At 40.0% G+C, this 23,804-nt stretch overlaps 1 protein-coding gene across 9 annotated transcripts in view; it reads right to left on the bottom strand.

Annotated features, from left to right (window-relative positions):
* The window catches only part of gapvd1 (GTPase activating protein and VPS9 domains 1), a 133,501-nt gene that overhangs the window by 56,183 nt on the left and 53,514 nt on the right, over positions 1 to 23,804 (bottom strand). For all 9 annotated transcript variants that reach the window (XM_078549896.1, XM_078549902.1, XM_078549904.1 and 6 more), the window contains 6 exons: positions 19,535 to 19,621; positions 15,974 to 16,108; positions 12,285 to 12,477; positions 6,708 to 6,868; positions 3,443 to 3,572; positions 2,482 to 2,607 (listed from right to left, as the gene is read on the bottom strand). In XM_078549896.1, coding sequence (XP_078406022.1) covers positions 2,482 to 2,607; positions 3,443 to 3,572; positions 6,708 to 6,868; positions 12,285 to 12,477; positions 15,974 to 16,108; positions 19,535 to 19,621 — 832 coding nt within the window. The remainder of the gene's footprint in view (positions 1 to 2,481; positions 2,608 to 3,442; positions 3,573 to 6,707; positions 6,869 to 12,284; positions 12,478 to 15,973; positions 16,109 to 19,534; positions 19,622 to 23,804) is intronic.

Genomic DNA, 23,804 nt, shown 5'->3' with positions numbered 1-23,804 from the left:
AATGTGAGCAATTAGCTCTGTTAGGCTATCATTTAAATTCAAAGTTCTGGTTTAAGCCTGCCACCTACTACACCAGTCCAGTAATCCATGTCCGTGCCTTAAGTGCCAGTTTACTAAAGCAGGGACCTCTGTCCCAAAACCTCAAGTGAGCCCCAGACCTCGTGCCTCTCTCTCCCCACAACCCCCAAGAACAACGCCCCCCACCCCCCGCCACACACACACACACACACACACACACACACATGTAGTGGATATTGTGATCTCCAGGTTCACAGAATCATGTTTACCTCAACATATATGTTGACAAATTCCCAGTGTCAGGAGCTGCATGCTTCACCTGTACCATAAATTACAACTAAACAAGACTTAAAACAGGCCCGAACCAGAGCTTGGTGAACCATGTGCCAGTATGTCAAGAAGTTGAGATCAATAAACTCTACGAGTACCTTCAGCACAATATATACTGAGCTCTGTGAACTTCACACTACAAACATTGACTGAATAGCTATGAAGAACCAGAGGTGCATCTCACTGCCGGAGACATAGTGAACTTAAGAATCTAAGCATCCTACCTCCAGAGGCCAGGAGCAGAAAATGTAGATGACCTCAACTACTGGGGGTGTCACAATATGATGCTCACTTTGACAGCCCAAAAAGCATGCAAAGGAAACAAACACTTAACAAGATCACCATACGCAAGCCCCCTGGATCTCGACAGCAAAATGGACAAATAAAGTACACTCATCCTGGTTCCTCCTTGCCGAACTTCCCAACTTTTCACACCGTTAGGGATATGTCAGAGCCAGGGGGGAAATGCAACTACTCAGTCGTACATTTTTCCCCAAGAGGACAACAATAAACAATCTTGCCGATCTACTGTATCAAAGTAAACGCTTCAGTGAAGCACGACCACCACACAGACATCTCTGCAGTCATTAGATCTTCCCACCAGGATAAGGGCATCAGCACCACAACAGCTACAAGATATACTGCAATTCCATTACGACACAGCAACATCAACTTGCAAAAGGCCCAGTCAAACTTAGTGCCCTTTCAGCCAACACCAACAAAGCACTTCAGAGTTAACTCTCAAAACCATCACAATCACTAAGGCAGCAACACAACTGCAGCCAACATTACATCAAGAACAAGACTGTGCCTCAACAATGACACCACAAAACCAGGATCCTGAATCTCCCGGGTCAAGCTAATAGTCAGAAGGATAGCCCATCTAACTGCACATGATAAAAGAATGACAATTCCACTTTACAAATGTCCTCAGTCTATCACCCTTTCAATTACCTTAATTCTGCTATGAGACACATTGCTGCTCTTAGCATTTCACCATGTCCAAGCAATAACAGAGCGTAAATTAGATGGAAATGGTGCATGACATGATATGCTAACAATACATAAGAGGTGACAGCTGATGGACCTTCTTCCCACTAAGCAACCTTGCAGATCACCCTTGCCAAAAAGCACTGATTCAAGAGGGGAAATTAAATGAAATTCAGCCTTGTATCTGTATCTGGCAAACAGAAAAGGGCTTATCCCCTATCCTGTGGGCATGGACCAGAGGCAGTGGGGGGGGGGGGGAAATAACTCAATTTCAAGTATTTATTTACTACTGAAGCAGCAACCCAACAGGCAGAATGCGGCAGGCAGTTCAGGGAATTAGACCACCTAATTCTAGACTCCTCAGCCAAGGGCTCCCTTTTCCACCACATACATGCATACAATCTGCCATAGGTACCAAGCTGCAGAGCATCAGACCTCCCAAGGCATCTCCCCACCCCATCAACACCTTTAACAATTCTAATCACAGTCAACCGAATTCCCTTCCAATGTCACTGAAAACAGAACAAATATTTTTAAACAACAGGACACTCACCACCCAAATAGCAGTGACAAAATTCTAGTTTACCTGAACAAGTAATTCAGCATACCTCCACAAAGCCCACTGTACTCACTTGTAAGTGCAAGAGATGGAAGTGTTATACTCCAGATAGCCAGGCAGTGAAGGATTGAACTGGAGGCTAGTCTTTATACACTTATAAGCTTTCATTTGCAAACACACATATTACAAACATGCACTTTCAAACCAACAATTTCAGTCAACTCCTATATATAAGGCAAGTAAACCCCGTTATTGCCCACCACCTGATTAAACGCCCTATTAACATACAATAAAAGGAAGTGCTGCTAGATCTGCATAGCAGCATGGAATCCATTGACATATATTGTGACTCAAGTAAGGGTATGAATTCTTGTACAACTTAATGCGTGGGGGGCAGTGGAGAAAGCATTCGCAGAGGCTGATAAGCAGGGATGTTTCCAACAGTTCTCAGTAGAATACAGTGCAAGGTACAAGGTGAATCTAAATGAAATGAATCCACTCAGTGGCTCGGCGCATAATGCCTTAAAATCCTGCTTTGCTGACTGAACCTTCAAGCTGCATTACCACCATTCTGTTTTGCTTACCTTGTTCATGTTCCAGTAGCTGTAAAGCTTCAACACCATTACTTCCAGAAGGTCCTGCTCCGAGTTCAGAAACCGACTCCCCTTCCAGATCCAGTGAGGATACAGAGTTTGAGCGATTTGAAGGTCCTATTTAAAGTAAAAGTAGTCTGTTTAACTATATTTACTACTGGAATTAAATTAAGAGACAGGAAAATATTAAATAGGCTGATTCCATGCCCTAGTACCCCATGAGTTAGCATCCCCATCAATAGCTGAATACACGGCGTCCTTGAGCACTCTAAAGACCAGGTTAAATGTTTCTTTAAACTCGTGTTTTATTTATTTTTGGACAATGTGGTGGCTTTAGCTGCAAAGGATTGGCGTCAACATTGAAACTTAAGAGTTCGAAGTACCAAATTAGTCACAGAAATGCATAATATGGTTTCACATTAAACATTTTATGGCTTAAGTCAGTGCATTATTTCCGGTTTCTACCTAATGTTAATACTGGTGCTCCAAGAAACAGTACTCACTCAACCCAATTTGAACACAATTCAGTCACAGAATTGTCAAACTACAGTGCTCACCTACAGACATACATAAAATGCACACTAAGCCAGAAAATGAGAGATTTGGAGGGGTTACCAAAAGCTTGATCGAAGAGATGATTTTTCAAGTGCGAGAAAGGGTTGGGAAAGGGTCTAGGGAGGACATTTGTGAACCTAAAAATCAGTGACAAAAAGCTTCGCCGGTAATGGTGAAGCAAAGAGACAGGTCACACAAGAGAGGCCAAATTCAGAGTAACAACAAAAAAAATTGGTGCAAGGCAAGAACATTAGGATACAGGAGGTTGGGGGTGAAACCATGAAGGATTTAAAAAGGAGGGCAAGGAATTTAGATGGTGAAGCAAAAGGGAGCCAGTGAAATCTGGCGTTACGGAAAATTGGAACCTAGTACTCACCTATCAGGAGAAAAGCCTCACCTTCTGATATTCCCTCCAGATTATCGCTGCAGAGGGAAAAACGCAGAGTTTTATCTGGTTTGCCATGCAGTTTTCCATCCTCTACAGGCACTTCTCCCTGCCCACTTTCAGCAAGCTGCATGCTCAACACCTGATCAAAATAAGTAAATGAGTCAAGAAACACTTAAATTAGCTCTGATTTAGTGATCTATATTGGTAATGCAGTCTTTCAATTTAATGTTATTATAATTATTAGATAATGTAAAATGTTTTAGCACAAAACTCATACTTTCCTGATTTAAATTTAAATTACTGATAATTTATTTTTAAGCACAATACATTCAAATCACTACACCATCTGTGAATTTAATTAAATTGCATTGATCGCATAATTAATCAAATCTAAATCACTTCAGTACTATTGTAGGGTGCAACTATATTGTTTTGGGATTGCCAACTGATTAGAGGACACAGTATTACCAGAGTTATACTGCTGCTTGCACACAGAGGGATTTATCCAGTGGTCGTCAAGGTGCCATGGCACTCTCTGAAGAGCAGGTATTTCTTCCAATTCCCTGATCAACTCTACTAAAACAGATTACCTGGTCATTTATCTCATTGCCCTTGAAGAGATCTGTGTTTAAGTTAGTGATCGCATTTGCCTAAAATACAATGACTACACATCAAAAATATTAAAATTGGCTGTGAAATGCTTTGGGGTGCTCCAAAGGTGTGAAAGATTCAAAATACAAGTCCATCCAATGTGAACTGTAAACCAACTGAAGAAAAGTAATTTAATTAAATTGAATGGTAAACGTGGTCAAATAAATTTAATTAATTATTTATATGAAGATATTATCTTTTTGCTGTTGTTGCCCATGGAACACAAATCAGTTTATCCTTAAAGGCCAGAAAATGAAAAGTAACATTTCATGTAGCAGTAGCAATTCAGAACACAAAAGTTAAATAAAGAAGTTTTCATCCCAAACCATTTTTTTTAAACTCCTTCAATGCATCTTTTTGATTCTTTCTTTGCCGTAGTTGAGCAAATTTAACAGCATTTTATTAAAAAGGGATGTTAATAAAATGGCCACTAGGTGGTGCAAATAACTTTTCTCACCCCCTCCACAAGCAGCTGGAACAATTTGCAATTTTCTCTGTATAAATTGGTGCATGTGTGCCACTCTGATTTCATAAAAAAAATGAAACATGTTTAGGTTCGATAGTGAAAGGCAGAAGGGAAACACAACGTAGAACTACAATGGCAGCATTTGAGGGGATGAGAACACAGCTTGACAGTTGTGGGTAAAATACATTATGCAAGTAATTGTGGTAACAAAGTCACTGTATTCTTGATCTCATGGGAACTGCACAAAACAGATTACATGTTCAATTCTGCAGCAAATTAACAGAGCAGAGAGAGAGCTATAAAAATTAAATTTGCGAAAAAAAACTCAGCCAAAATTCTAGTAGGCTTAACAGGTTTTGTTTAACCCCTCCATCACCCCACCCCAACAACTCCGCAGGACAAAAAAGTTTTTGTGCCTTGAGTCAAGGGATAACAGGTACAGAATAGAGCGTTACACATGTGTAGTTTTAGAGTTAACTGATGCAATTCTGCTTCTTCTTGATCACAAACATATCATTTGTTTTTATAAGTGTTCTGAGAAAGCACTGGGGTTATTACTATTTTTATTTTTTAAAAAGTTGGTTTTATATTCTTACAACTTTAATTCGTGGATACTGCTCAAAATAATTTTGCCTGTGTAATTCAAATCATGCATAAATTCTTGGAGCATGGCTTGATTTTTTTTAAGCTAAAAGAAACCTGTGTGTGGTAATGTATAGAAGTGATGGTGCCTATTTTTGAGTGTACAAATTCCTGATCTCCAAGTTATATTAGCTCACAGGGTAGACAAGCAACTAGACCCCGGTCATCCACTATTTCCATATTTAACGAGCAGCTCGGACATAAGAGCAGCAAGCCTAGAATTACTCTGCAATTTTCTCTTCCAGGGCTTAGCAGACATGACAACTCATTAGCAAAGAAAAACAATCCCACTCTAATAAAGGACAGGCCCAAGTTCTATTATTTGCATATTTCTTGAAACTTCAAACATTACATATAGGTCTTACTGATGTACAGTATATTTAAGACTTAGACTCATTCAAGTTACTAATTTGTGAATTACATGGTCTACTGTCCCCATGTAATTGACCCATATTTCAGCATCTACCCAACACATCCTTCGTTCAGTATCTCCAGCCTCAACGATTCAAAGTTAATCACCTTTTAAATCCACCATGGTTGTCAGGTAACTTATCTCGACATACCAGTAGTTGTTCAACAAGCTGGTTTGGATCAGTGTCCAACAAAGAAATCAATTAACAGGTAAATGAAAATGATCATTATTAAAACATGATTATTTTCTTGCTTTTATCAATAATGATTCTTGCAGCAATCTGCTGTGCCAAGTAGAAGCTTCTGAAGCCATAATACATTTAAAGTCTGTGCCTTAAAACTTCAGAAGCCTGAGATATTTCTCAGAACTTTCAACCAGTGCATTTTTGTATGCAACTTTCCAAGACATCAGTATGCTCACCCACACTATCAACTCAAAGTTTCCCTCTCAAAATTGACAGGAGAGTAATTGAAAATGCAATTCAGTCCAACTTAAAAGTTTATTGATGAAGGGCACTTCAGTCACCTCATTCATAATTTTCAGCACTGCAATTCTGTCAAAGCATTTGTGGGAAAGGGATGAGATGATCTACATTAGTTGATGTGGCAACATTCTATAGTTACTTGCACCTTTGTAGTGCCTTTAACATAGAAAACATCCCAAAACACTTGACAGAGGTGAAACTTATGTTAATGACAGTATAAGATTAAATAGAGGTGACCAAAAACACAGTAGAAAACAAAGTTTTTGAGGAAGCTTTGGGAGGCAGGATGAGAATTAACAGACGGGTTCAGTAGGAGAAATTAAGTTGGAGGACAAGACATAGTAGAGGTTTTAAATGTACCCTAAGAATCAGAGCTCCTCTATCCTTTTTTAATGATTCTTCCCTCATTAATGCTTATAAATCAAGTTATCTGTATCTATTAAAATAATTAGCTGGGGTGGGGAGAAGTTTCCTCAGATGTTTAGAAGAAAGAGAGAGTTAGAGTTGATGGTTTATTTCAGACTAATTGGTCAACATCCATCAACTTAATTCCCCAAAAAGACTGGGTTCTTAGAACACAAAACGGTACGATCAAAACCTGCATAGTTTAAGAATGTACCTCATTTTCTGACATCATGCCTGGTGACATCTGTGACGTAATGCCCAGTGAAATGACCAATACTTCTTCAGGCTGGACCTCCTGTAAGGGCTCCTGAGTTGAGCTTTCATGTTCGAAGTGTTGTTCTTTAGCTTCATTTGCCCGGTTTCTGTTCCTTCCAGCTGCAAAAAATTATATTAACAAGTAATCAGCTCGAGTCTCAGTTTACTGAAACTACTAAGAACACAGATGGATTTAACGGATCTAAGCTCCAGTAAAAAAAAAGCTCAACATTGTTCACGATGAAAAGCAAGGAGAAGGCCCAGCATCATCTCTTAGGGTAACTTGGGATGGGCAATAATTCCCAATGTTGCCTACATCACAAGAATGAATCCAAAACATATTTACTCAATTTAAAAGAGGCATTATCTTTGACAAAAAGGGCGTGGCAAGAGGGCTTCAGGGCACTTCACGTGTCTCAGGTGACTTGAGTCGGAAGTGTCTCCGGCTGCTGCAGTTTGAGCTCAAGATTTCTGAGCTTGGGTAGCTGGAGTCACTGCATCAGAGCATCACAGAGAAGGAGAGTTTCCTGGATCGTACTTTCCAGGTGGTGGTCATTGCACAGGCAGTGGTCATTACACAGGCAATGAGTGTCCAAGCTAGTAGGTGAGTGGCCATCCGGAACAGTAGGAAGGGGCAGGTAGTACAGGAGTCTTCAGGGTGTGCACCAAATCACAAATACTCAGTGTTAGAGACTGCTGGGAGTGATGGTGCACTGAAGGAATGCAGCCCAGACCATGGCACTAATGGGCAAGTGACTGTACAGAAGGGAACGAGTGTAGAAATGCTGTTATAGGAAATTCCATAGTTGGTAGGCATTTCTACAATCATCATTTCAAGTCCCACATTATAGGTCGCCTCCCTAGTGTGTAAAAAAAAATCAGCAAATGCAGGTTTGAATTAAGGATGTAATGAGGTTCAGAACAGAGTGGTCCTAACAGAACCTAAACAGAACATCAGTGAGCAGGCTATTGATGAGTAAATGCTGCTTGATGCACTATTATCAACTCCTTCGATTACTTTGCTGATTGAGAATAGGCTAATAGGACAGTAATTGCCTGGGCTGGATTTGTCCTGATTTTTGGACAGGGTATACCTGGGCAATTTTCCACATTGTCGAATAAATGACAATATTATAGCTGTATTGGAGCAACTTGGCTAGAGGCATGGCTTGTTCTGGAGCACATCTTCAGCTCTGTAGCAAGAAATTTGTCAGGAGTCGTAGCTTTTCCAGTGCTCTCAACTGTTGCTTGATATTGCATGAAGTGAATCAAACTGGCTGAAGGCTGGCATCTGTGAAGGCCAACAGGCATCATGCAGTCAACATCTCTGGCTGAAGGTGGTGTGAATGCTTCAGCTTCGTCTCCTGCATCCATGTGTTGGATCTTCCATAATTGACAATGAGATGTTCATGGAACCTCCTCTTCCATTTAGCTGTCTTCAGCATGCCGAGTTGAATGCATGCAAATCCTGTGGTTTAGCTTCACCAGATACGCCTCCTGCTGCTCCCAACAAGCTCTTGTACACTCTTCATTGAAGAGGGGTTATTTGACTTGATGGTAATGGAGAAGTGAGGGTATGCCAGGCTGAGGTGTTACAGATTTTGATGGTATACACTTCTGCTGTTGCTCCCCAGAGTACCTCACATGAGCTCCATTTTGAGATAGTAAATCTGAAAGAAAGTTTCTGCCACTAAATTGCAATTGAGGACTTGAGGCTGTTGAAGCAGTTTTTCTCAGAAAACATCTCAACTCATGTGAGATGGGAGTCACCCAAGCCTGAAAAAAGTGGAATCCACATTTCAGTGACCCAAGAACGATATTTTAACACACTGCGCTTAAATAACCACTCTTTTGAGTATTCAGATTTTTATTTAAATACAGCATATGAAATATTTAATGTTATTTCAAGGGCTGAGTCGAGCATTTTGACGTTTCTCAAAACCTGCTTCGTAACATTTGAAAGTAAAAAGTTTACTAAATGAATGTCAAGGATAAGCATCCTGATCTACCAATTTACATGTTTCATTTCTTAAAATTGATAAAAAAAATAGTTTGCCAAAAAAATGAAGTGTTCTATTTTTCCATTGCATTTAGAAAACGTGTGTTTTTTCGAAGCAACAGTCACAACTGAAAAGAAACCAGAATAAAAGACATTGAACGTGCACTTTAGCAATTCCAATAGAGTAGTTTTAAGTCATCCCAGGGTTCTTGGCATAAATCTAGCATTTCTGGAACCTTCCAGGCACAAAGAAGTGTTACCCACCAAATGGAGTTACAAGGGGAATGTGAGCGGTCAGATTTGTAGCTGAGGTATCCCAGGCAGTTATGGCTGCTAATTGTTGTCCTGGATGTAGGCAGCATTAAAAGGGAAACCAAACGCATGTTAATCACTTCAATCAAAATTCATAATCACTGCAAAATTGTGCCTATACTTTCATTTTTCATCAAACAGGATCAAAAGCCAACAAGTATTAATGCTGCAGTCATGGTTTGTAATTGACAAGACTCTGAACATTTCCTGATCCAAGTATTCATTATTTTAAGAGTCTTCGAAGGCTCATCTGCAACATCACATATAACTTGCATTAGTTTGTGAGGGTTCCAAGTCAAAATATGGTAGATAATTAGTGCTCAGGCTGTTTGCCAAGTCAAAGAAAAACAAAAGGAAGCTTTTTTCCTTCAAATTATTAAAAATGGTATGGTTGCAGTTGCCAAAATTGGCAGGGTGCACTCAAAGTTATAAACATACTGATCATGCAAGAAATGTTAGAAAACCAGCTGCAATTTGTGAGTCCTGGAATCAGCCAACAACTCAGCATGCATAACATGCACGGGCAAGGAATTTTATTCCACCAAATGAACATCAAGTGGAATTATATTGTTCCCAACAAGTTAGTTTATGCAATTCTAACAACTGTCTCCAGGAAAAAAAAGATTGGGTATGTTTTACATCTAGTCAAACATGCTACTATTTTCTCTGGATACATATCAATTTTAGCTGTAGTGCTGCCAAGAAACATTCTGCTTGCGCTTAAGCCATGGAGTGGATATTTTGAACATCTGAAAGTGGCACACAATGAAAAACTATTTTTTCTTAATATTGATTTCGGTTTCCTGTGCACCATGAACAGGAAAAGAACTGTAGCAATACATTGACTTTCAACCGATTAGAAATTTATATTTCTATATTTACGGCAACACAAAGGCAATTTAAATTCAGCTGCTTTGTTTGAATTTGATGTATGAATGGAAGCTGTGCGTTACATTGCACAAAATGGAACAGTGCAGAACTCTGATTGTAAACACAGCAAAATGGATCATTAGGCCAGACAATAAAAATATTTAGTTTCAGCTGGCAATTGCCAAGCTTTGAGTTAGATAGAACTGCCAAAAAAAAATCTATTTGTTAAAAGTAATAACGTCCAATTTCAAACCATTTAAATTCATCAATAAAACAAGAATAGGCCTGTGTTGAATTAACTCAGATTGGCAACAGGGTACTATGATTTGCCTGATCTTCATACCCTTAGGTGAGAAAACCAGATTACGTTGCTACTCCTCATAGCTAACCAATGACTCTTGCTGGAAATTAATGGGGGTGGTGTGGTGATTATGTTATGACACCAGCACTCCAGGAACAAGTTTAAAATCAGTCAGGCTATTTGTCCAGGCATAGAAAAACCATTCTGAGAACTTGAATTCATTAAATAAGTAAAAAAAAATGGCCATGAGGCGGTTTGACTTGTCGTGAAAACCAAATCTACTAAAGAAAACTTGCCATCCTTACCCGGCTTGTGTGAGATACCAATCACACGTAAACGCGGTTCATTCTTAACTGCTTTCTGAAGTGGCTACTGTCAGGGGAATAAAGGATAGGCAATAAATACTGGCTTTGCCAGCGCTGCCCAGGTCCTGAGAATGAATTACTTTAACAGAAAAAAGAATTCAGGCTCAGCTGGAATACCCTCACTAAAGGAATAAGCCTGCCATCACTCTCTACCTAGGTTGACAAATGATAAATAGCCACTTGGGTAAGGAACCGGATAGCGCTCATGGAACCATACCCCAGCACACAAGTCAGAGCCGTCAAAAGGAGGGCAGAAACCTGTTAACAGAAAGCAGCTGTTAAAAAACACAAGTGAACAAGAAATCTTGTTTACAAACATGTACATGGTGCTCCATAATTAGAAATATCCCTGCGGACAGGATAGGCAAAGCAAGTTACTTAGGGCGAGGGAATGTATTTTAACAGCGATTTCAGTATGATAAACGGCTGTTACAGTGCCTGGGAGCATTTAAAAAAGCATTATAAATTGAAGGAAATGCTCCATCCATAGGGCATTGATTTGCCCGCCCCTCACACATCTTAGGATAGGTGAATGCAGAATGGATTCAATAATGGTGTATTTCTTCATGGTGGACATTCTACATACCTATTAGCTCAGGTGAAACATTTCTCCAGCCTTACTAGTAAATTACCCACATTGAGAATGAGTGGGAACACAAATTTGTTTACATGTGAGATCTATAAAAAAGATCTAGCAAGTCAATACACACTGTTGAATAGAAGATTACAGTATACGAGAACTGCACCAAAAGGATTATACAGTTGTATTTTAATTGCAAAAATGTAACCAGAAGGGGAGGTTTCAAGAACCAGATGTGAGTACCAAATACAAAAATCATACAAGACTTGTGTTTTCAGAGACTGACAATGAAATCATATAGCAACTTCCAGTTGAAGTGCATTGTATTTCCTAGTTGCATAACTAAAAAAAAGACAGAAACATAGAGAAAAAAAAACTTATAGCACAGGAGGCAGCCATACAGCCCATCGTGTCCATGCCAGTCAAAAGACAGATATCCAGCCTAATCCCACCTCCTAACTATTGGTCCAAAACCCTGTGTTTATGCACTTGAAATGCTACTCCCAAGTGGGTTTTTTTTAAAATAAAAAATACAACGAGGGCTTCTACCTCTACCACCTTTTCAGGCAGTGAGTTCCAGACCCCCACACCACCCTCTAAACGAAAAGATTACTCAACTCCCCCTAACCCTTCTACCAATTACTTTAAATACGTGCACCCTGGTTATTGATTCCTCTAACGGAATTGGGTCCTTTCTGTCCACTCTATTTAGGCCCCTCAATTTTGTACACCTCAACCAAATCTCCCCTTGTCTTCCTTGGAAGGGAGAAGGCCAAGCCCAGCCTACGCAATATTTCCTCATAGGTAAAATGTTCCATTCCTGGCAACATCCTCATAAATCTCCACTGCATCCTCCCCAGTTTTAGTCTTTAAAAGTTTTAGTCTCCAGCTTATGAGGAACTTGATGTCCTTTGCACTTTCATAATAAACACTTTCACAACCTTATCAGCAAAAAATAGAAATTCTGCAAGATTCTAGAAAACAGTGTAAAGTACAAATATAAATATCCACAGCACTTCATTCATACCAAGGCAATTTCTAATATTCCATATTTGCAGAAATACTGCTGTGCTCCTTGCAGAGTTAAGCAAAACAGCTGTGTCTCCTACCTATTTGCAGTCGATTTTTTCTGTTGGCTGGAGTAGTTGCAGGAGACAGCTGGGGTGTGCTGGAGGGAGTCAGCTCAAGGCTATTGCTCTTCCCTGCTCTGGGTTGAGGAACATTAATGATAAGGTTCTCCAGAGCCATCTTGTCCTCTTCTCTTAGTAACTCCCCTGACCTTACATGTCGTGCGAAAGTCACCTATATAAAAATTAAATATGTAAAGTTTACGTCAATAAAAAAATTCTGTTAGATCTACTGCATACCTAGTAAGATTCACCAAAGTGAATGAGATTCAGTAATGACTGTTGACTGTTAAGAAAAGACTACAAGTTTGCAGGCAGGATCTTTTTTCTATTCTTTTCCCCCCTGGCTTTTTGTTTAAGGTTCCTTCTGCAACATTGGCTTCAGACTGGGATCAAGGGTGAAAAACAACAACTTCTGTTCTCAGCTTCTGCCAATCTGTAAGGTGGCAACTGGACGAATATATGAGCAACTCCAGTTGTCACTCCCTCATAATGCCTGCCTTCAGGAGAGTGCCTGGCTATGACTTGGCACGAGTCCAAATGGTATGAACGATATCATGTGAAACAAAACACTGGTGTGGGAAAGGTAGTGGCACATCTGTATTGGTGACAACACTAATTGATTAAGTGAATGGACAAATGCTGACAAGTGGATTTCAATGTAGCCAAGTGGGAGGTCATTCACTTTGGACCTAAAAAATAAATTAGATCAGAGAACTTTCTAAATGATGAAAAGCTAGGAGGAGTGGAAGTTCAAAGAGATTTAAGAGTCCATGTGCATAGATCAGTAAAATGTCATGGTCCAAAAAAAAATCAAAATGCTAATGGAATGTTGGCCTTGATATCTGGAGGATTTGAATTCTAGGGATTATTAGTCATGCTACAGTAAAACAAAGCCCTAATTAGTCCACACAATGTTCAGTTCTGGGCACATCTTAGGAAGGACATATTAGTCTAAGAGGGAGTGCAGCACAGATTTGCTGGAATGATAGCTGGACTCCAAGGATTGAATGACAAGGAGAAATTAAACAGGCTAGGACAGTATTCTCTGGAAATTACAATCTTAAGGGGTGATTTGGTCAAAGTTTTCAAGATATTAAGGGGAACAGAGAGGTTAGATAGATAGCAACTATTTCTGCTAGTTGGGACATCATCTGTGGAGGTCATTACTAGGGTAACCAGATTAAGTTTTCAATTGCTGGTTTATAGAAGGCTTATTTCTACATTCAATTTCTTGCACATTGAAGCAACGAGAGGAGAAGACTATAATGTAAGGGCATAAATAAACCTATCTGTGCAGCAATTGGTGGAAGCTTTGAAATTTGCCGTATTGAATAAGGTCGCCAAAAGAATTTCATGTGAACATTAAAGCCATTAAAAAGTATGGTTTGAGATGCAATAAGATGTTATCAGTGCTTGAGCAACTGTCTTCCTATTATGTGTGAAATGCGAAGAAGAGAGATTTTGAAACAGTGAGCACAGTGGCTGCAGTAAACTACTCAGGTACAAAACAGACATGGATGAAAACATGTGTCCTCCTGCTAAGCAAAGATCCAAGCCCTGTCCAGTGATCAACCACTTGTGAAACCATAGATAAAAACAAAAAACTACTGCGGATGCTGGAAATCCAAAACAAAAACAGAATTACCTGGAAAAACTCAGCAGGTCTGGCAGCATCGGCGGAGAAGAAAAGAGTCGACGTTTCGAGTCCTCATGACCCTTCAACAGTTCTGTTGAAGGGTCGTGAGGACTCGAAACGTCGACACTTTTCTTCTCCGCCGATGCTGCCAGACCTGCTGAGTTTTTACTTGTGAAACCATGCTTTTGGAAAAAATGGCTTCTACTGGCTGGAAATTACTAACTGAATTTTTTAGAAAGACTAAAGCCACATTCCAGTGACTTAGAATCGCAGTCAAAGATGGCTGCACATTGCATCACTGTACCTTCCACGTTGCAAAACCATTGAAATGGAGATAATCTGTCTGTAAAACCACACCAGGAACAGCATTTGAGCGAACTGCGCATGCATAAACTGCATACCTACGTATGTGTGGAGAAAAATTTAGAGCATTTTTATTTTATTTTAATGCCAGTTAAGTACAATAAATCAGGAAACTTGGTATGCATCTACCCTTTTAACTGAGAAGCAATCAATCAGTCTGAGCATAAAGGGAGGCGGAAATAGCACAAAAATAAAGGCAATGTGAAGATAGAACAATACCTACATTGAAACATTTAAAATATAATAGATGTAACAACATAAGATTACCAAATTTGAGATAGATCTTTGACGTGCAAAAATATCTCTAAATATTAATTCAATAGGATGCCTTTAAGCCAGATACTCAGATCATCCAAGGAATCAATTTACTACATGAACTGAGCACAATCATGAAATCGAAGTGGTTGAGGCAAATCAATGGAACAAAAACCAGTGTTCGCAAAAGATTACATATTATTGAGCATTAGTGAGTCTGTATACCATCAGATTTGCATCACAAAATCATCTTGCATGCTTTACAAAAGTGAGGCACTACTCATCTGCAAAAATGCTAGCCTGTCTTGCCCATCTAATTATACCCCAAATTTATTAAAAAGATGTTCACTTTTACGAAGTAGAATGGAAAGCGATGATTTACCTTGGCACAAGATGGAGTCCACCTTGTCTGGAAACATACACATAACTACCCAAGGCTGCAAGTGGCTTGCTTTTCGGGTCAGGACATTAAAATGTAAATGACCTTTTGCAAATTCCTTTGTGAAGGCATTAAAAATGGAACAGATCTCTCCTGCAGACTTAAGAACTTTATTGCCTACCTAAATTGATGTACAATGGCCACAGACTGAAATTCCACAAAATGGGAATGAGGAAAACCGCCCCACTCTATCACAAGGCGGCGTAAATGACCGAGATTCAAACCCACATTGAGACACAATGCAAATGCAGTCAGGGGCTTTTGCGTGGGTAATGGGAACACCAATACCATGATCACATGCCAGAAACCAGTTTATGGTAAGAAACACCATATTAACTCACATTTAGAGCAGCAGCCCAGGCCAGTTAGTCTGGGAGACAGAGACCACAGAGGGAAGTGATTCTGCCCAGCAAAAAGAAATCCTGCCCCTAATAGGCAGAGAAGTGAGGGCTATTCATTTTTTTCTACTATTTGCAGAACCAATCCAGAAACCTACTGTTGCCAAGATTAAGTCACTGTGAATCAATCACCAAAAACTTCCAAGCTTCATTGCATTCAGTGAGATAAAAAAGAGACTTATCAGCCTGCAACGTTTCCAGCTGCCATCTCGAAAGCCAAGAGTAAAAGTGACTCTTTTAAAAATCTAAGTGCATACTACTCTTTTGGAATCGTGTGTGTGTGTGTGTGTGTGTGTGTGTGTGTGTGCGCGCGCGCGCGCGCGCGCGTCTCTCTCTCTCTTGTGGGTGCTGTTGTGATTACATTTCAGGTGTTCAGAAATAAACATTTATTCTTTTTTTAAAAAGTTAGCAAAGTCTGTTGTGTGTCTGTTCTTGAGCATCACAGCACTCAAGGGGTTAAAACACTTCTTTAAAACACATCCTGTTGTGGTTAGTTGAGAGGAATGGGGGGAACCATCCTACCATCTCTCCCCTGTCTGTAACAAACCAAAAATGAATGAGAAAATCACATGCTTACCAAGTTTGTAAGTTGACTATGGGTCATGTAAACCACAGTCCTACTAAGTCCTTCCAGCAGGTTCACTGAAGACATAGGAGGGGTTTCCACTGTACGACCTCCAATGATAACATCCAAGAAAGTTGCAACACAACTCTGCAGAGGTTCGGTAAACAAAATAATTACATTTTTGTATGTTACAAATAAAAAGTCTATTTGAAATCAAATCACCTTCTTCTGCAAATGGTCAGACTGCAGTAGAAATAATAGGTTGAGTGAATTCCAGTCCAAAACCAGAGAACACCCCACATGATGATTGGCAAAAGAGCCAGTAGTGACATGAGGGAAAAACCTTTTTACCCAGTGACAGGTTAGGATTTGGAATGCACTGCCCATAAGCGTAGTGGAGGCAGATTAAATCATGGCTTTCAAGACGGAATTGGATAATTATCTGAAGAGAAAAAATTGTAGGTCTGCAGGGAAGTGGGACTAGCCGAGTTGCTCTTGCAGAGAGCGGGCACGATGGGCCAAGCGGTTTCATTCTGTGCTGTCTCCAATCTATGGTCATGTGATTCCAGTTAGATACGGGGCTTTATTCATGAATCACCACTCTCAAATTATCACAAGTGATCATTAAGTACAATTAAAGAGTAGAGCTGTTCCCCCACATTTCGCAAAGGGCAGCGCAGGCTGTGCAGGGGTAGAGGGAAAAGGCAGGGCAATGGCACTAGGTCATAATGCTCATTTGGAGAGCCAGTGCAGACATGGTAGGCCGAGTGGCCTCCTTCTGTGCCATTAAAATTCTGTGGTTCTGCGAGCAGAATTTCGTACGTTCCAGCATTAAAGATTGCCTCAAAGAGCGCAAGGTTGGTTTGTACTGTGTTGCCTTTTAAGCCTTCAGAAGGTAAGCAACAGAAGGGTTTGCTGCGATTTAGAATTCTGGTCACACAATATCATATGGGGTTCAGCCCCGGTAACTGTTTGAAAGTGCAGATTATTACTCTGTTTCGGACTGGACTCCTGTATGATGTGCTATTTCAGTTAAATAACGGATTTGAGACAATTGACTCAACCAGCTTTGTTGGCGGCTAGCTTTCACATCTGAGCTTTTTGTTACAACCGACTGACTACAAGCACAAATTCACTGGAACAGTAAAACAGTTTCGCTTTGCTTAGGACAGTCCTTAATGAGGGAAATCTCATATATGACCGTGCAGATTTCACTGCAGGATTCTCATTCAAAAATATAAATTAAAATGAAGTTGGCCTCAAGAGGACTCTTATTACGTTTAGCGCATCTCAAATTAGATGTTAATTACTTCTTTAAAGTTCGCTGATTACAAGAACAAAGAGGTGTGAGCTGATGCGTTAGCACAGATATTTCCACCCAAAATAAACACACTTGAGCCACTACAACCAGCAACTGAGAGAATGTTTGACATGAAATGTAAATGATCATTGCAAACATGACCTGCAATCTTAAGCGTAATGATATATTTTGCACTTTGCAACAATTCAAATTTGACATTACAATGTACTTTTACAAATATTATGAATAAAGTATATTTTTGAAAAAAATTGACGGTAACGAAATTTTTGACTGATATAAAGCGACTGCCCGGTTTACACTTGAAATGTTTTTAAGTGGTGGGTCCGTGCTTAATTTGTGGCAGGGAAGGGCGTTTATTCCAGTTATTTTCTGCTCAGTTTTTCAATGCACCTCATTTGGTATCCCATGATGCTCCAGGAACCTTGTTCCATCCAATTTCATTTGCCTCCCTCCCACAGCGAATGCACTACTTTGCATTTTAAGTGGGTTGCTGCCAGTCAATTAACAATTTATTTAAAGGTAGTTATGTGCTACAGTCCATTAAAAATTAGATTTAAATTGAACAAACTAATCTCACATAAGACCAGGGCAGCCAACAAACAGAAGAAACTTTCATCCAATCAGTCTCGACTGGATTTGAAATCCACACCAGAAAGGTAAAATACCGAAGTCTAAATTATGTCATTCTAATACAGGGCATAGCATTACATTACAAATAGGTTAGTGAAAAACAAGCACAGACAACATGCTTCCATAACAGATTTCTCAGGTTAACAACAGTTGAGACTCAAAAGTCTGACATCACAAATTAATTGTTGACATCTGGATCTTAGTTTTACTGGTGGAAGAGATCAGTAGCAGAAATAGTTCGCCTAGAGAACAGAATTAGGGAATCAGATATAATGCGACACTCATAAATGTTAGCGTGGGATCGTTTTTGCTTTGTTGGTAGAAGCTTCTGACAAATGTAGTGTGAAACTCAAATGTTAGACACAGTCCCTGATATAACTAATGACCTGGAATAGAATTGGATAAGAATAAGCAACTGATGCCGAAGTCTACACTCAACAAATTCAACTGAGTAAATGAAAGCCTCCATGTGATTCTTTGTACCCATTTTAAGATACTAAATTTGAAAATCTGGTGAAGAGCTATTTCCATATTTTTTGGAATTGTTTGTTAAAAGTAGAATCAACCACCCTCCTGTAACAACAGTATATATTTGACTGACAACCAAAAGATTGGGCAAGCAGGATCACAAAAGTCAATTTAAGGTTATACTGGCGACTAAATATGGTAGTGACCAAGCATAGGTTCGGGTGGGGCAATTTTCTCTCCCTTCCATCGTGTTAAAATGTTTCAAACTCCTTTTTTGGTTACTCTGTTTCCGGTTTTGTTTCCAGCTTAGCTTGAGTACATTTAAATCCTTCATTGTTTAAAGTACTGCTTCTTTATTTTCACAAATGCCATCCACCTCACCCCCATCCCTGCAATCTAGTGTTGCTTAGATCTATTCTTTACTTGGTTCCCCCATTATTCTTCTCATGCTCATTATTCGTTTCTCAAACATCTTAAACTAGCACACCACATTCAAGTTATTTAAAAACACGACCATGAAGCTTTAGTAATTCTTTCCCATTGTGACAATTTTCTCCCTCTCCTCTTCAGATGGCAATGAAATATGCTTGCACATGGTGCTGAAATGCCTCCACTACCTGTCAAATATTGAGTTCATTGCTCAAATGATCAGTCATCCTAGGACTGCAAGTCTTAGGAAGCTTATTTAATCATGAAGGGCATCTCAGCTGTCCTCATCGATTTTGCCTCCACTCAAAAGCCACAAGTATATTTTTCGGGTGCAGAGATTATCACCAAGGATAGGAATCGGAGATGATTCCTTCCTTCCCTAGCTCAAGGATGCACATTTTTAGTAATTCCTTATGAACCTGATACAAAATAGGGTTTTGAATGTTTGTAAAATCAGAATTTACAAGGATTCCTTTTTGCCAACTATCAGATTAACGCTTAAATGTATGCAGAATTTCATTTATAATGCTGAAAATATGCAAACGGGAACCATTTTAGGTTAAAAAAATCTACGATTGATCAGATAGCCAAATTAGCATTAAGCTCAATATCCCTGATGAGCACACTGAAGGAAGTTAGAATACAATGTCTTCACAACACAGTTACATGCCCTTGTTATTCTTGCAACTTTTGATCATTGCATCTCAGAGCTCTGATCAACTTACTTTGTCAAATTTGGACAGACTATTCTTCAATCGTGGATCTGCTTCCTCACTGCCCGTCAATGCCAACTGCTGCAAGAGTTGGCCAACCTAAAAAAAAGTTTCAAAACGTTATAACATTTGTACCCTTCAAAGAATTGCACAGAAATTACAACATGGAAACAGGCAGTCTATCTTTGCTGATGTTTATTAAAAGTCATCCTTATCCCATGTAACCACCTTGTTTCCATATCTCTATGGGCCTTTTCTGCAACCACCAATCTAACCTATTTTTAAATGTTGACATTATCTCTTTGGCTACCAGCTCGAGTAGTATACTCAACTTACCATCCTCTTAAAAAAAAATTCATCCTGTTCTGCCTCCTGAATCTCGTGTATATGCTGCCTCATTTTAGACCCTTCAATCACTGGGAAGTGTTTGTTCTCATCTATCCTGTGACATCCCTTCATAATTTTAAAACGCCGTTGAAATTTCTAAATCATCAAGTCCAATATTTGTATCAGGTATAATTCCACACAATCTGCACTCTAACCTCTCCAGTGTCTCAACACCCTCTATAATCAACAAGACAACAAGACCTCTCTCCTAACTATATTTCAGTTCTGCCGAAGGGTCATGAGGACTCGAAACGTCAACTGTTTTCTTCTCCACCGATGCTGCCAGACCTGCTGAGTTTTTCCAGGTAATTCTGTTTTTGTTTTGGATTTCCAGCATCCGCAGTAGCTTTTAGCTTTTTGTTTTTATCGCCATTTTAAAAAAGTTTATTTAGAAGATCCTCCACCTGGAAGGTCCTGAAGATAGAAGATCCACATTTGTAGATGCTCCACTCACCCACTGCTGCACTCAGTGTTCCAGGGGTCCGGTTGCTGGAGACCTCCATTTTCCCTACCGATCTCCGCGAGTTGCCCCAGGCCTTCTTGTTGCTAAGTCTGACATTTGGTCCAGGTGCGTTCTGGAGTCGTGGGAAAGACCCACCAACGGCACGGATGATTGGGGGGGGGCGAAGGATTCCAGTCGGGCCTTCATCTGCATCCCATTAACAGGATGCAAAGTGGTTTCATGCTGGCCTTTGGCAGGAATGGCAACCCACCACGAGGCATGGGAGCACATACTCCCATTGTCATTTTATGGCAGTGGGAAACCAACTTTACAGCTACCACACTGAGTTCCCCCCCCAAACCCCCGCCTGCCATCAAACCCGCTGCGGGAGGGATGAGAAAATTCCGCCCATCGTCTCCCACTCTCTGTCTGTCCTCAGCCTTCAGCACTGTTCTCGTGAAGTTCAACAAAAGCTCGCTCAAGGACAACCCTCTCATGTTTTGATTAGGCACTTTACAGCCTTGTGGGCTCGACACAGAATTCAACAATCTCAAACTATAGCCAATTTTATAGACAACTGGTAATGTTTGTGTTATTATTTACAACTCCTCTAGACCCATCTTTTGTTTACTTTTTCCATTAACACCCCACTTCGCCCTGTACCATCACTTGTCATTCAAGTTACTTCGATCTTTCACCTTATAAAGACTTTCCTTTCTGATCTCTCCTTCCTCCCTACCTTTCATTGACTCTGTAATATCTTTGCTTTAATAAAGGACTAGAGAATTGCACACCTTACTCCAAATGTGGTCTTAAATGTTTATAAATGGAGCATTGATAATTAGCATAAAAAACTAATGCATTATGGTGTCAACACCACTAGAACTGCTGTAAAACACATTCATGGGTTTGTCATATTATACTCTAAAGAGCCAGTTGGCAAAGGACAGTACTTGAGCCAATCTTTATCCAGTCTAACACTTATTTAGAGAGTGAAACATTATAAGCATACACCTCCTAACTCAACTACATCCTAATTTCAGGAAGTGTCTCTTTATATCTGCTCAGGTGAAACAATTAATGCCCTCGTCTGCAAATAATTAACCATAAATGTCACATTTTATATTATGATCTTTTGAGCTACAAAAATATTCAGTTACAGATTCTGTCTTTGCCTGCAAAGAGTATGTTTGAGAAATTGAACCCTTGTTTCAGAAATTGAACCCTTGGTTGAACTGAGTGTTTGTAGATGTGACTGTAGGTGGAGCAAGTTGAATTGCGTAACCAGGAATCACAGGACAAGTGTACCAAATTAATTTTCCAATGGCCTATTAGTACCCTTAAGTGACAACATTTAAGATTTGAATACAATTAAGAGTATTGTGGAATGAAGTGCATAAATTCAGAGATGCAACAATGGATGAAAGACTAGCTGATGACTTTTGCTATTTATGCGCATTTGAGCAATCAGTTTCACAGGCTGTTAATAACACAGCTCTTTGAGGAAACACTGATTATTCAATAGATAAAAGCAAAGAACTGCGGATGCTGGAAATCCAAAACAAAAACAGAAACGGAAATAACTGGAAAAACTCAGCAGGTCTGGCAGCATCGGTGGAGAAGAGCACAGTTGACGTTTCGAGTCCTCATGACTCGAAACGTCAACTGTGCTCTTCTCCACCGATGCTGCCAGACCTGCTGAGTTTTTCCAGGTTTTTCTGTTTCTGATTATTCAATACATTGGAGACCAAACGCAGACTGGGTGACCGCTTTGCAGAACACCTTCGGTCTGTCCGCAAGCATGACCCAGACCTCCCTGTCGCTTGCCATTTCAACACTCCACCCTGCTCTGATGCCCACATGTCCATCCTTGGCCTGCTGCATTGATCCAGTGAAGCTCAACGCAAACTGGAGGAACAGCACCTCATCTTCCAACTAGGCACTTAACAGCCTTCCGGACTGAATATTGAGTTCAACAATTTTAGATCATGAACTCTCTCCTCCATCCCCACCCCCTTTCCGATCCCCCCCTTTTTTTTCCCAATAATTTATATAGCATTTTCTTTTCCCACCTAATTCCATTATTTTTAAATGTATTTCCATCCATTGTTTTATCTCTACCTTTTAACCTATTTCGATCCCTTCCCTTCCCCCCACCCCACCCGGGCTATCTGTACCTTGCTTGTCCTGCTTTCTACCCTTAATTAGCATATTCTTTAGATAATATCACCACCTTCAACACCTCTTTGTCCTTTTGTCTATGGCATCTTTTGGCTACCTCCACCTATCACTGGCCCTCTATCCACCTCTACCTGTCCCACCACCACCCCTTAAACCAGCTTATATTTCACCTCTTTTCTATTTTTACTTAGTTCTGTTGAAGAGTCATACGGACTCAAAACGTTAACTGTGTTCCTCTCCGCAGATGCTGCCAGACCCGCTGAGTTTTTCCAGGTATTTTTATTTACTGGTTATTCAATCATGGACTTGCAGAGTATGTTAAATACAAGCATAAACCCTGGGCCTGATGGTCAAAACACTAGGGTTTTCAGATGCGGCTTCAGAGATAGGGGTACATTGCAATCTAGGAAATTCTGGGGACACCAAAATGGTTCCCATATTTGGAAGGCAGCAAATGTAACCCTGCTGTTTGGGGTGGGGGGTGGGGGGAAGAGAGAGAGAGAGAGAGAAAATGGGGAACTATAGGCCTGTCAGTCTGACACATTAGTAGGAAATCTGCTAGAATCTATTAAGGATACAGTAACAGGGCACTTGGAAAGTCGCAATGGCCCAGATTTTGCAATAATAATAAAAGCAAAACCATTAGTGTTTGCTGCCATTACTTCACTCCTTCGCCAGAGGATACATTGTTGAGGTCCCCCAAAACAAAGCCAATCATTTGCATTAGCAAGAACTTCCACTTTACATTCTTAGTATTATTGTAGAAATCTTGAAAAAGTTATACCTTGTTGAATGACGTGCAATTGGGTTTTTAAAATGGTGTAGTAAGTTCATAATTACTGAACACTGGCCCTTAAGAGTAATTTTATATTTATGTCAAATTTCGCCAATGAGAAATTGTGCGAATTAATTTATTTTTGAAGTTTTTAATATTTTAGCTTCTACCTTGATCCCATGTGCAAGTCCTAATAATTTATTCCATTATCTGTAGAATTTAAAATTCTAAGTGAAAGGATTCAATGGTTGTTACTTCCTGGTTTGCTGTCTGAGAATACTTCAATGTGACTGGCTGCTTATCCTGCTTGCAGCCATCAATGCTGCTGGATGCCTCGAGAAATCAGTGGTTTGGTTCCAGATTCAAAATGATCTTGCGCTAGGGGAAATCCATGCCACCGAAGTCTCCAGACCTTTGTGGTTAGCTTTGAGGTCAGGGTGAACATTGTTGCTTCACTGCTGGCATCAAAATCCAACCCAGTATGATTAGGCAGAGGC

Source organism: Cetorhinus maximus, chromosome 10 (genome assembly GCF_964194155.1).
Source record: "Cetorhinus maximus chromosome 10, sCetMax3.hap1.1, whole genome shotgun sequence".
In the NCBI taxonomy this organism is placed as follows: Eukaryota; Metazoa; Chordata; class Chondrichthyes; order Lamniformes; family Cetorhinidae; genus Cetorhinus; species Cetorhinus maximus.
The sequence above is the reverse complement of the archived record's forward strand: the minus strand, read 5'-3'. Positions and strand labels throughout refer to the sequence as shown.